We start from the raw sequence: 14999 nt of genomic DNA, 5'->3' as shown, positions 1-14999 counted from the left end.
TGGGGGCAGAGTTGTCTTAGAAATTGTACAAAAAGCCAGATAAACTTTAGTGTAAAATAATGAGGAAAAAGTACATGGACTCCAATGAACCTAGCAGGATCCAGACAATGACTAACTCTGTTGGTGGTTCAGGCATTTGGAAATTCATTTGGGAAAGTAGAAGTATCATTGTGGATCATCTGTCCAAGAAGATTGGCAATGGTAAAAGAGCTAAGTTGTGGAGAGACTCATGGAATGGGGAGGTTGCCTTAGACAACTTGTTTGAGAATCAAGATTGGATCATCGAGGTAGAAGGAATATTGGGGAATATGTGGCTCATTATGTGATTGCTCTAGGGGATGGTGGTTATCACTTTGAGTGGTGTGAGTTCAATGATTTGGTCCCTTCAGATGAAGTGAGGTAAGAATTGTCGAATGTACTAAGAATCAAGAAGATTATTCTATTCGAGGAGGAGGATGAAATTGTATGGTGCACCTCCAAATCAAGGGAATATATCGCCAGGCTAGGCTATGAAGTTCAATGAAAGTGAATAGATAGAAAAGATTGGCCATATTAGCTATGTTGGCATAAGTGTGTGGCTCCGGGGGCAGGAGCTTTTCTATTGATCGCCTTACATGTTAGAGTGCTAATAAGTGACAAACTCAGAACCATTGGCATAGAGGGACCTAGTGTATGCCCAACGTGCAAAACAAACGAGGAGACATGGGACCATTTATTTTTTCAATATTCAGTAGCAACATAGTGTTGTGATTGACTTATAAGTTCCATCGGTTGGAGGGTAGAAAAGAAAGAAACAATTTACGATTTCCTTTGTGGTTGGTTTTTAGATGGGAGAAGATCCCTATGAGCAATATATGGATTGTGGGATCGTCAATGGTAGTATGGCAACTTTGGAAAGAGAAATCAAAGAATTTTTAGTGATTTGGAGCTGCCAATAGAACCCATAATAAGTAATACCCAAAATGGTATATGTGAAGTGGTGAATGTCAAGGTTGCTAACAAAAAAGTTGATTTCTGCTCAAAGTGGGATAACATGATACAAAATCCCTGGTAACAACTCAAGACACCTCCGATTGGATTCATTAGAAAAAGGCAAAAAAGGTTATGGCTCACTATAATGCTCCTGAAGTGGGCAAATACAAAATGAATTTTGATGGTGCGACTAGAGGAAACCTAGGCAAGGCTGGGATCGATTGTATCGTACGCAACAACAAAGGAAATAGTGAGTGGGTACTTTATGGACATATTGGAAAGGCAACAAATAATGAGGTTAAGATGATTGTTTTGGCCTGTGGTCTAAGAATGTGTAAGGAATCAACAATGTAGATATTGAGGGAGACTTGTAGATAGTAATAAATGCAATGGCTAAAGGACAATGATCAAATTGAAAACTTAAGTAGTGGTTACCTAGAATAAAGGCCAAAGTGGATTGTTTGGTGAATTATACCTTTATTTGTGCCTATAGAGAGTCCAATAGGGCTGCCAATTTCTTGGCCAATTTGGGTGTGGAGATGGGATACAAAAAGATTTGCACGGATGCCATGCCTCGTTGGCCAGTAATGGAAGACATAATGGAGTAGGAGATTCCCAGTAATAACACATGATCATGATGGGATAGGTTGATAGTATTATCCCCAAGAGCAGGATAGTGAGGATTGAGGAGATGTATTCACTTTGGACCTATCTCATGCCACACAAAAATTATAGAGCAAGGAATAAGTCACATGCTCTCAAATGAGAGAGATGATTATCGATGTTTGGGCATCCTTGTGGGTGTACCTGGATTGCTCAAACTAGATTTTGCCTCTTGACCTATAATCCTTGATGGTGACGGAAGTTGATCAGTAATGAATACAATGTACCAAGGTATGGATTGCTAGATCCCATGCACTCCATGGTTTTTAGTTGTTTAAAGCAACAGGCTTCCTGGTATGTACTTGTGAAGAAATATGGCGACATACAATATATGTGGATCTTCCTTGTTTAGGCAATAGATAGAATCATGGTTATAGGTAGCATGATCTAGATTGGTGAACACAACACAATTAGCCTGAAGATTGCATCTTGATGGCGCATATTGCAACGGGGAGTTTTTGCTGCCCAAAGGCATTGTATGAGCAGTGTGAAAGATTGTTTAAGTGTAGGACGAGAGTGGTCAATGATTCCATTGAAATGATTATTAAGGCAAGCTTCATTGGAGAAAATCATATTCATAAAGACTAGATATATAGTGCGTTCTTCACCCACCTTGTGCAAACTATGGGCTCATAGGAGAAATGATTAAATATTGGTAATGATTTGGTGGTAGATCATAACTGGCTAGTGGTGGTAAGTGCAATATTCAAAATTGATGTGGATGTTCTCAATGATGCACTGGCTGCATATTTTGGACCTTGTGCTCGAGAGGAGGAGGAGGTAGTGAAAGCTGTCTGGGATGTGTCTAGAGCTAGTGTCAAGAATGAAGATTTCTCAAGAATTAATTATGTCATGAGTGAACACCCGTCTTTGTTCCCTTGAAGTAGTGCTAGTAGAATCCTCAATCTAGGTCCGGGAGTAGCCTTCTTTAGTAATCATTTTTCATAAGATGAAGTCACACCTATAGACATATTAGAATTTCAAATGTAATATCTTCTTCAAATTAAAGAATTTTGTACGTATCCTCATATGAAACTACCTACTATATATCTATGTAACCTCTACTGAATATTAATATAAGAAGCTACCCCATAATGATATTGCTTACCTAAAAAAAAACTATATAATATTCTTAAATTGAAAATTCCATTCATTATACAAGAATGTCAACAAAATCCCACATGAAAGCAACATAATAGAAAATATGATCCTTATGAAAGTAACATAATAGAAAATATGATCCTTAAAAACTAAACCATAATAATGACAATCTTTTTCTAAGTAGAACTTTTGATTGGCTAAAAGGAAATTTAATAACGTTAAAACTACGAGATATAATCTCTCTTACGGCGTGAATTTATTAATAATTAATAATAATAATAATAATAAAAGTTTGTTTGGTAGAGAAGTATTTTCCTTTACCAGCAAATGCCTTTATCTGGAAGACAAAATATTTCGAATAATTTTATTTTTAATGGTCCGTTTCAAAGCAATTTACGGCAGGCGAACGATCAGAGTAGATGTGCAGGGGTCAGGAGTTCGAATCATGGGTTCAATTCCGCAATCCCATTGTGGAAACTAACTGCTGAAAAAGCAATGGCGGCCAATCTGGCATTGTTACGCAGGATCGACGAGGGGTCGAAACCTCTCACCCACCTCGTTCGCAATTGGGCTCGACAAAAATTTTCTACTTCTGTCACTCCCGCAACACCTGCGTTGGCCGCTTTACGAGAACGATTAGCGAATGGTGGTCCAAGTTTAGCGGATTTTATATCACAAAACCCTCAAGATGCATATTCCGTGGAAGTAGGCTCAAAAAAGAATCCTCTTCCTAAGCCCAAATGGATGAAGGCCTCGGTCCCAGGCGGAGAGAAATATACAGCCATCAAGACAAAGTTAAGAGAATTGAAATTGCACACTGTCTGTGAGGAAGCCAGGTGCCCTAATTTGGCAGAATGCTGGTCAGGTGGCGAGACGGGGACTGCTACTGCAACTATTATGATTCTTGGAGACACTTGCACCAGGGGCTGCAGGTAAGATTTTAGGTATAATTGTGAGGGTTGCATAGGTCCTTTTCTCTTTTCCGACTAATGTTCAGTTGGGCGGAAAATTTTGTTTTGGATGCCAATGCACCTTTGAGATACAATGTACTTGGACTTGGATAAGGTAAAATACTCAATTTTATATAAACATACATCTCTGCATTTTAAACCCGTGTCTTTGCTATAGGCATAGGCTTGTTGATTCACCGTTCGATCTTTCCGTTGACAAAGTCACCTTGTTTTAATTGGTAGATCCCTGTCACAGGCCAACTTCAGTCTAGATGCCACATCTCAGTGCTATCTATTCTATCAAATTAATCCAGGACATTATGTGTTTACAACATATAGAGGCTTTTAAGTTTTTGACTTATACATATAGATGGCTTTGGGGGACTTAACTTAATTCTCCGTTAACAAAATATAGAGGATTTTAAATCAAGGCCAGTGGGGGTAGTTAATGGGTCTTCCACCCATTAAAGTCATGAAAAAGACAAAAAAAGTTAAGCCTACAAAAGAGGAATCACCGCAAGATTTTGTGGCTCTGAAAATGAAATGAGAGCAATTAAACACAAGTAGCTACTTACAATGGCCACTACCCAGCCCTTATAAAGCAACATAATAACTAAAGAACATGGAAATGGTTTTATAAAGCCTGGTGAGGTCAAACTAAGGCATTTTAAAGATTCAGTCTTATATGGATGATTGTGTTCTCTATGTATAACCCTGCCATTATATTTCCACCACAGTTGAATAGCTATTGGACTGTAATGTTCCCACTTTGAAATAGAATTTAATAATAAAATTTAAATATTAAAAATTAATTTAAAATATAAAAAATATAATTAAATATGATTAATAAAAAAATTAATTAACTTACTAAAAAGTCAAAAGACATGGAAGGACAAGTTGTGACTTCTTCAACAATGAGATATAAAAGGGAGAATAGAACCTCATTTGAGAGGGGGAGAATTTGGAAATGAAAAGTGCAGATCTGATTTAAATAAAGTGTAGATCTGAGTGTGGAAGGTTGTGTCCCTTTCAAAGGGCAGAAAGAATGAAGAGTTGCACTCTTTCAAAGGGTGCTAATGGTGAAAGGGTGTGTCTCTTGCCAAAGGCATACATGATGAAGAGGTGTGACCTCTCCCTCACATTGAGATATATAAAGGGAAGGAATCAAAACCATATAGTGACATCACCATTGATCATATGAGATTCGAAGTGTTATTAAGTTGCAGGTAGTAACATCCTTGTTCTTGGTGGTATGCATGGGGATGTGTTTAATAAGTATGCTTAATATATGAAGCCCAATAATGTTCTTATCCAGAATTAATAGTAATATTAATATGGACTGCAATATGTAGGACAGTCATACTTAATTTCATATATATCCATAATACATAAGAAATTTGTATACTTATAGTCTAAATCATGTTATTACTGTCAGTATTTAAGAAGATGGGAATGAGATGTTCCAAAGAAGGGCAGTCTAAATCCAAGCAATAGGTTAAGTCCCAAGATAGGGTGGGGATCAGTGACCCATAAGCCTTGAGGGTATAGACCCAAGATAGGTAAGGGCTTGAATCTGTAAACTTTGAGGGAACCTATGTATTTGGTCTCTAAGCGCTTTGGTAACATACATAGACCCTTTTCCCTTAAAAATGAAGTAGTAGCAGGGTTTGATATCTATATTAAGAACTATGAATAATGAAATTAATCATCTAATGAGGAAAATAAATAAGCACTTGTTAATAACTAAAAAATTAAAGAATATCGATGATTGGCTTCATGATTAGTCTCTCAATCAATTTTAGTACATCAAAATAGATTAATTATGTTAATTAGGTAGGGGACATTACATGGACATAAGAATTTGAATATATATGTCCAACAAGCGTATATGAAGCTACAATTTAAAACTGAAGTAGATATATATGACATGTAGTAGGCAAAGTAACCCATCTGCATTTTAATGGGTGTCTCAAAGAGGATTGGCAATTTTGTGACGTGAGAAGAATGTGAGGCATTAGCAGCCAAGAATCTGAAGATGCACATAGCTAATGAATATTAACGGGACACAGAACTAGCCAGAAAAACCTCATACTGCTTCTCTGTCTCCAAAAGTTGTAACTAGAGCACCTAACATCTATAATGAATGCAAAAGTAGACTTCATCAAGAAAAACAGAAGAAACATTATCACAAATCAGTGCTGTATTCTCCCCTGACAAGAATGAAGTGCGCAAAGAGTAGCAAACATAAGACTGAAACTAACATAAGACTGTGAATGCTATAGCACTAGGTTGCCTCTTACCAGGCAAAAGCACTGGATGAAGCAGCCACAACTGCATTAGCTTCTAAAAGAGGCAGGGCATATTAAGGATGAATTGTGCTAGTAAAATACAAGATCTGGCTATTGTGAAAAGATCCTTACTGATTTCTACCAGAAATTTGCAGTTTATTTCCAAGATACTTTTACAAACAGTTTGCATTCAGTCAAAAAGCCATTCATCAATATTTTTGCAAACATAATAATAACAAACTGTACTAAGAGTTATAAATTCAGGAACAATATGAAACTGACTTCTAATTTCCACAACAGAAACAATCAGAAATATAACTTGCAACTGACTAAACAATTCTTTCCAGATAACAATCTGAAATTTTTCTTGTTGCACTAGTCTGAAATAATCTTTCCACTACTCTTATAAAATTTATGTGATAGATTTTGCTTGTTTAAGAAGTTTTTGGTTCACAACAATAATCGATTGATTTTCAACACTCAAGCAATTGGAATAACATGTAATCAATATCAATAGAAATATGCTTTTTTTATTACAGGAATATAGGAGTTTAGCTACATAGACTGAATTTGTACAAAATTAACTCCTGGTTTAGACATACCAGTGCCTTCACCCTAAATTGCTGGCAAATATAACTGTCTCAGACTTGCTGCCGACCTCAACCTCGCTGTTAATTGGCGTCTAAACCCTTATACAGGCCACAATTTCCATGTCCAGGTGCTGCGATTTCTGTATTTTGGCCACTGATGTATGGTTTGGATGCTGAATTATATCCTCAGGGTATTTGCACAAAAAGGATAAATAAATTAATGCGCTGCCAAGAATCAAAGTCTGAAACTGTCAGAGTATATAGACACCTGCAACTATCATACACCAAGAATAATACCATATCGCCTCACTAAATTACCACGTCCAGCAAATAATATTTATTGCACCAAACAATAGCACGGAATTGCCACTAATTAAGAAGATCGCTGACTAGCTTTGACATCAATGACAAAATATTCAACAATATGCACCAAGAAAAGGATGTGGTACAGTACTCAAATTATACGTTGATATGTCTTTTGGGACCTAGGATTTAGCTATGAAAATCCCATTGATATACCTCTTTAGGTTATCCCAATTGACAATTTTGTGTAGGGGAAGGCCCCCATGCCTTTAGAGAGCAGTGGATGAATTCCTTTGGAATAAGGATAAAATATTTGTTACAATTTTATATCATTCTTACAGCTAGCCAATTATACAGTAGGAATGGATTGGCCTAATGTTACTAATAATGAGAGATGCAGCAGGAAATGAGGTTGAGGAGGTTTCAACTGTTAATGTTTTAGCAACACAGAAATCTGAAACAAGATACACATAATTTATCCTGGGAAAACCCTCCACTTGAGGGTGAAAAACCCAGCCCACTCAAAAATGAACTTTATTATATCTCTGGAAATGAATACAACTGTTGATAGTTTCAGATTACTATCAATCTCAATAAGATAAGTTTGATTCTCCACAAATCAATCTTGACAATGAAGTCAAATGATACATCTCTTATACATTCTATAAACTCATAAGTCTGAAAATTCAGAACACAGAAAACATATATATATATATATATATATATCTGATCTGACAGAGTACATACACAATATTCTCAACTTGCTACAGACAAATGAGAGAAGCCAGCAATATATATCTATCCATCTGTCCAAGAAGAAGAGCAATGAATATAAAGAATCGGAATTGCAAGTGAAGTGACACCACAAAGGAAGAAGAAAAGACACCAACAGTTACATCTTCACCGACAGCCATATGGACATGAAGAGTCACCGACAGCCACAACTACACCGTCAGCCACATAGACATGAAGAGTCACCTGCAGAGAAGTGAAGAGACCCATGGTGGAGAGGAAGAGTCACCGACAGGGAAGTGAAGAAACTCCACGGTGGAGAGGAGGAGTTAGATATTATCTTAGATCTCTATCGCAGCTATAAATCTTCAACATCAACAAACATATAAATACCTATATATATGCAATTTACAATTTTATAGGTATTCATCAATCATTCACATTACTAATGGCTCAAATATCTCAAAAGATAATAAAACATAACCATCACGATTCACTCCAAAGCATGTCCATAAATGATACACAAAGTTAAAAATTTGTAAGAAGAAGATGACAAACATTAATATTTTCAATAATCTGAGGTGAATAATAAAATGTCACATGATAGTCCATGATTTTGAGCATGTTTCTGAGTTATTTACACAGGAGGAGCCTTTATATTATAGGCTAAAATTCTTACACTAACATTAGATGTATCTAGATGCCTGCCGATCCTTCCTAGCTGTTACTTCTGTCTACCTAACCTTTCCAGCAATTTTAGTTGTCCTACTTTTAATTTATTTCTATCTACTCTTTACTATTGGTACTATTTACAGCTATTCTAATTGTCAATTATTATTGCTTTATATCAATGTACCTATTTGCTTATATATATAATAACTAACAATAGGTAATTACTAACTATTACACATTTCATTCTTGCTCAGAGGAAATTATCTCCAATTTCTATATGCAATTTGGGAACTTCTTCGGAAAATTTGTCTTAGAGAACAACCTGGCATGCATCTATAAAGTTCCTTTGTGTTTGATGAGATATGTAGTCGTTTCTCTCTTGTGATTGATACAGGTCCAAACATCAAGCAGAGTATGTTGGCTGATGGTTGTTGAAAATCAAGAATGATAGCCTTAGGACAAGTCATAGAGGCCTACTCTAAGTTGGTTGCTCAAACATTTTGACATTGCTTACATTGAAAACATCATGAATGCCAAACTGACCTAAAAAATAAGTTGAAGGATGTTAGGTCCAATTTCTTGAAGAATGGTCTAAGGTCCATGTTTGATGGGTGTCAACTTGTGAGGTTTGTTGTGAAACCTTTTTTTGTCTAAGTGAAGTTGAACATAATCACCAACTTTCAAGGAATGAGGAACTCAATGTCAGTCATGGAGTGCTTTGAATTTAGCTTGAGTTAGTTTAGAGTGTTCTGATTTTTTGTGTTCGTTTTGGCCAATGTTACACAAATTGCGAAGCTTGGTCTTGCTTATTTTACTGATGGGTTGTATTTAACAATGCAAGAGTATTTGGAATCTCATAAGGCGCCTAAGTTTGGAAACCACAACAGATTTCAAAATGGAATGCCTGATAGATGCATGAGTAGCATGAATGTAGCTAGGTCAAATGACACACAAATAGGTGTGCCATGCTTACTTTTGTGATGTGAAATGCATAGGTCAAAAAATAAAGTCCAATTAACTACTTGACTTCAATCACTAGTCTACGAGTGGAAGGTGTATATGCAATATTTAGAACAAAAGAAAAAGAAGATCAAAGCAATGTTGAATCCTTTATTCTAAATTAAGTATAACCTTAGATTGAGCTAAAGAGAGTTAAAATGAAATAGATGCATGACAATCGTATCAATATGAACCCTCTTCATTGAAGTTGATTGCTCGAGATGCAATAGATATGTTTGCTCAAGGAGCCATGCAAGGTTTCTGCAGCGTGTACCTGTCAAGCTCACATTGTTGATTTGATGGAGGATGGGGATAGATTTATAGATGTTTTGATGAAAAGATGGATGGTTGAGATTTGATCTTGGATGAATGGTGGAGATTGATTGGGATTGAGTGGAGAATCTTCATTGACTAAAAATATTCAGGGGTAAAAGAGGAGCTATGATGGCTTTTTAGTGGGCTTTAATATGAGTGAGGATAATTAGTTCTTTTTATTTTATATTTTAATTAATTAGCTGCACATGGAATAAACATAGAAGAGAAGCATGAAGGAGTTATGCGAGAATATGATTGGATAATTAGTTTTCAGACTGTGGTAAACAGATTCTGCACTCAGAAAATTAAACATAGAAGAGAATATTGAAGGACTTTAAGATTTAAGATTTGGAGCTGTCTATGCTAAATCAAAAAGATGAGGAAAGACAATATCAACTGTTTAAATTTACATTTAAAAAAATCTCGTGCTGCTTAATATAATAATATATATGGTCGAGATGGATCTCTTCACAGTATAAAGGAGATGAAAAACATAAGGTGAGAACAATGTCTTTGCTTGTGGGTGAGTGGCATGTAATTCTGCTTTGATCTATGTACGAGCAAAGAAGAATCATTCAATAAGGCAAAAGAAGATTCTAATAGCTTGCATTGCTTATTATGCCAAGAGGCATCTATTTTTTAAACAATTTGACATGCAAATGACTGGTAAATGCATGAAATATGCCATGTTTCAGCTTTTGGGGAGGTGTTATTTTATTACTTAAAATAAAATAGAACCCTCGCCATTTGTCTCCAGGTAGATTCATAGCTTTTTGCATGCTGGACTTTACAGATAATTCTCTTCTATTCTAAGATATCTCTCGGCATATTTTGCATATATTTTTTAAATATAGGTATACTAGTTTAGTTTTCCAACCAATCAAGTAGGGAGATATACTAACATTTGTTTGAACTGTATCATAACTTTTTGATCCTTTGGGATCTTTAAGAACAAAAGTACAAATATCCAACTCTATTTTATTCTATAATCAATAAATATTCGAATGAGCCATCAAAACAATTTAAAAAAAAAAAAAAGGTTCTTTTCCTTCAAATGCTATTTTGTAGATATAATATGACTGCATGCAGCATACTCCATTTACTACCAAATCCTAAATTTGGGACTCTTTTGCACCTGTAGCCGACTAACATGTGTATTCAACCCTATAGGCTAGGTAGCTTGGATCCTTAAGTTTCTAGTCTAGCCAATTTAAGTGTAACTTTTTTGATTATGGTAAATGATAAATTTATTTTTTCTGTAATTGAAATGAATCTGTTTTAATTATGCTGAGAGGCATCTACAATGACATACAAATATCCGTAAACAAAAAATTGATTTTGAATAAATTTGACGTGTAGATGACAGGTAAATGCATGCATGTTTCAGTTTCTCTATAAGTATTATTTTATTACTCTGAATAAAATAAAATCATTGCCACTTGTCTCTAAGTATATGAAACTGTTACATCTTTAATGAGAGTAAGAGTGCAGCATTATTCAGCTCCATGTCCTTCTTGACAACTAATAAACATGCAAGACACTTATGTGATATCTCTCGGCATTATTTCACGTATATATTTTTTAGAATATAGGTATACTAGTTTTGTTAAAGTTCCTCTACACTCTTTTCATGGTGTCATTAATAAGTCAAAGACACCTGTCAAAACGTATTTACATTGATTCTTATTTAAATAAAAGTTGCAATTGTAAATGATTGTAAAATTAAACCAGATTAAGCTGATGGTAATGAGCTATTTTTAATATGCATTAGCAGGCAGTATAAATAAGCCTCTGCAAATTTAATTTATTAATTAAATTATTGTTTTCTTTATTCAAGTTCTGTGCAGCTGACTCTTATTTAATTAAAAGTTGAAATCATAAATGAAAGTAAACTAAACCAGATTAAGCTGATGGTACAAAATTATTGTTAATATGCACTGACAGGCAGTTTAAATAAGCCTCTGCATTGAAATTGCTCCAACCAAGATTTTTTTGAGGTTTGATTATGGTTTGCTTTATTCAGGTTCTGTGCAGTGAAGACATCACGCAACCCACCACCACCTGATCCTGATGAACCTACCAATGTGGCAGAGGCAATCGTCTCATGGGGACTTGATTATGTGGTTCTAACTAGTGTTGATAGAGATGATTTGCCTGATCAAGGGAGTGGTCATTTTGCAGAGACAGTTAGTAAATTGAAGGAGTTGAAACCTCAAATGCTTGTTGAGGCCCTTGGTAACTTAGTTCCCTCATGATTGTATGTTTTCATGTATGCTTTCATTACTAATGCTGATTGTATGCTTATCCTACTAAGCTAGACCCCAAACTGAAGTTCAAGTAGTCATATTTGGTTAAAGATGTCTGGAAAATGCTCATAAAGGCCCACAAATCATAGTGAGATTAACTTATCACATTTATATCAATCTCAGGGACTTGTGATGCTCTAAATGAAACTTAATCAGAATCTCTTTCAATCATTTGCTAATTTCTGTGTACCGTTTGCTTCAGTACCCGATTTTCAAGGGAATTCAGAGTGTGTGCAGAAGGTTGCAACATCTGGGCTGGATGTTTTTGCTCATAATATTGAGACAGTTGAAGAGCTTCAGACTGTTGTCCGAGATCGGCGTGCTAATTTTAAGCAATCACTTGAGGTGTTGAAAATGGCAAAGAGTTTTGCCCCTCCTGGCACACTAACCAAAACATCAATAATGTTAGGGTGTGGGGAAACTCCAGCCCAAGTAATTAAAACGATGGAAAATGTCCGGAAAGCAGGTGTTGATGTGATGACCTTTGGTCAATACATGAGGCCAACCAAGCGACACATGCCTGTCTCAGAGTATGTAACACCAGAAGCGTTTGATGATTATCAAAATCTTGGAATGGAAATGGTATGCCACATTCATCCATTTTAATTTCTCTACTAGCATTTTATGCCTATCTATTAGAAATTTGCTGATTGGCATCCTGGGTCATCATATGTGCAAACTGACTATGTATTATTTAATATTGCTCTCTAGAGATTAGTATCGTTGGGGAAAAACTCACTTTAGATTTTCTTCAAAAAGCTTAATAGTTGCAAATGCTGAACAACAGGAAAAGATGGTTGATCTCTCCCAAAATAATCAAGGGAAGATAATCTCTGAGCTTGTATCCCAATATATAAGGAGTCAACATATTATGAATTCAAGGCAGCCTAGCATTGACAAGCTTAACCAAGTCCTCCTGCAAAAGCTTCAGTTTTGCTGATATTAGGGGGTAAGTGTCCTGAAAAGTTGCCTTACATATTGTCTACCCCAAAAAGCTACTGGTAGTGAGCTGTAATGCTATGTAGCTGTCCCTAATCATCCAAGTGTCTACTAGAAGACACCCGCACCAAGAGTGAGAGCATATTTGAATTCTGCTTGAAACAACTTCCAAAGAGTCCTGTCAGCAGATCATTTTCAAGAGACTTAATCAATTTAATTGTCTCTCTCACAAAGAATGTTAAGAGAATTCAATATACCGAGCCTGCTCTTTTCTAAATTCTTTTTTAGTCCTCCTTCAAAAGTTTCAGTTTTGCTGATATTAGGGTGTAAGTGTCCTGAAAAGTTGCCTTACATATTGTCTACCCCAAAAAGCTCCTGGTAGTCAGCTGTAATGCTGTGCAGCGGTCCCTAATCATCCAAGTGTATACTAGAAGACACCCACGCCAAGAGGGAGCATATTTGAATTCTGCTTGAAATAACTTCCAAAGAGTCCTATCAGCAGATCATTTTCAAGAGACCTAATCAATTTAATTGTCTCTCACAAAGAATGCTAAGAGAATTTAATATACTAACTCTGCTCTTTTTAAAATTCTTTATATTTAATTCTCAAAATGGATGCTTCATATCAATTCAAAATATAGCATGGAAATACACTAGGTAGTGAAACTTCTTGTAATTTGCTACATACCCTTTTAGACCATTCCACCATGAATGAAAGTTATTCAACCATGTATTGTTCTTGTTAACTATGAAATATATATGTACATAGTAGATAAAGTTTAAACAATAAGATAAAAGTGTATCTTAACTTTAGTCTTGTTGTGTGTCACAATCTGTTCTTTTAGTTTATATTCATACATCCAAAGATCAACGTTTCAGGAATTTAAATCTGGAGTGCTTGGTGCATTGAATGTTATAGGATTACTTGGCAAAAGAACATGAGTAATCACATTTTTGCAGTTTTTCCATGTGAACTTTGATAGTATTGAAAAGTGAAATGTTTTTAGTCTTTTGACCTATTCAATGACTTTTTTTTATCATATTTGTGATAATTTTCATATAGTTTTTAGATTAAATATTGGGGTTCTATTCAGGGGCTCCAGCCTAGAAAGCAAGAAATCCAAACAAAAAGGATTCCCAAGCCTTGTATAACAGGCATAAATTAAATGGACATTTCAGGTCAGACCCACCTTTTTATGAGAGCTAAGAACCATATGCCCTAAGTGTTAATGTTTTAGCAGCAGGAGATTTCATTATGACTGCGTTGGTTTCTTCCTACACTTAAAGAGAAGCTGATGTGTAACGGCTTCCTTAATAACTGTCACCGGCCTGCATGTATGACTTGTGGCTTCGTGGGAGCCTCATGCGTGCTGGCAGCGGTTTCTTTCCTCTTCGCATTTCATCCGATATAAAGATTGTCTATGTGGCTTATGTAACGGCATGTATGTAACTGCTGATAAGCTTATGGCGTCTTTTGGCCTTCCGTCTACCTCCGACAAGAGATATTTCGAGCCTTGTCTTCTCTTTAAAAGGCATGTTGCTGTTTGTGCTTTAGGTGGGGGTGAAGTTCTCAAGAGAGAGTCTATATTGATAAGTGATCATCTGTGCTGACTGTAGTGTAGAAGCTTTCAGTTGTTCTGAGATGTTATCGGCTTATAGTGCTGATTGTTAAGTGTTAACAATCTTGCTTAAATCATTGCTTGATTAAGCCCGAGAGCATTGTATCAGATTTGTGTCTTTAATAAAGGTTGGTTTTTGGTGTTGCTAGGTTTTTCACCCTCAGGTGGAGGGTTTTCCCAGGATAAAATTTTGTGTATCTTGTTCTTGTAAGATTTTCTAAGTTTCAGATTACTGTGTCTTACCTTTCTTATTCTAACATTAACATGGTATTAGAGCCAGGTCTGAGGCCATCTCCCTCATAGGAGGTCTCAGGATTCTAGGAGGGTTGCTTGTTTATTGTTTGGTGTTATTCAAACTATGTTTTTCTGAAGACTTTACCTTTCTCTAAGCTGCGAGTTCATTTCTTCTTATTTCGGATTTCTTGAACGGCCCTACAAAACTTGACGGGATCTCTGAAATGCAATTGATCTGGGTATCACATCGTGTGAGGTTCACTTTATTGTTTTGGAAGGACAAGATATTGGCTTCTTCGTGTCGTTGCTCTTATAT

The 14999-nt window shown here is 35.8% G+C and overlaps 1 protein-coding gene across 1 annotated transcript in view; it reads left to right on the top strand.

Annotated features, from left to right (window-relative positions):
* Positions 1 to 3052: 3052 nt before the first annotated feature.
* Positions 3053 to 14999, top strand: part of LOC131063763 (lipoyl synthase, mitochondrial) — a 39046-nt gene continuing 27099 nt past the window's right edge. Inside the window, exons 1-3 of the mRNA XM_057997677.2 lie at positions 3053 to 3668; positions 11609 to 11820; positions 12094 to 12473. Of these exons, the coding sequence (XP_057853660.1) occupies positions 3064 to 3668; positions 11609 to 11820; positions 12094 to 12473 (1197 nt within the window). The 5' untranslated portion in view covers positions 3053 to 3063. The remainder of the gene's footprint in view (positions 3669 to 11608; positions 11821 to 12093; positions 12474 to 14999) is intronic.

This window comes from Cryptomeria japonica, chromosome 5, assembly GCF_030272615.1.
Source record: "Cryptomeria japonica chromosome 5, Sugi_1.0, whole genome shotgun sequence".
NCBI lineage: Eukaryota > Viridiplantae > Streptophyta > Pinopsida > Cupressales > Cupressaceae > Cryptomeria > Cryptomeria japonica.
This window is presented reverse-complemented; position numbering and strand designations above follow the sequence as displayed.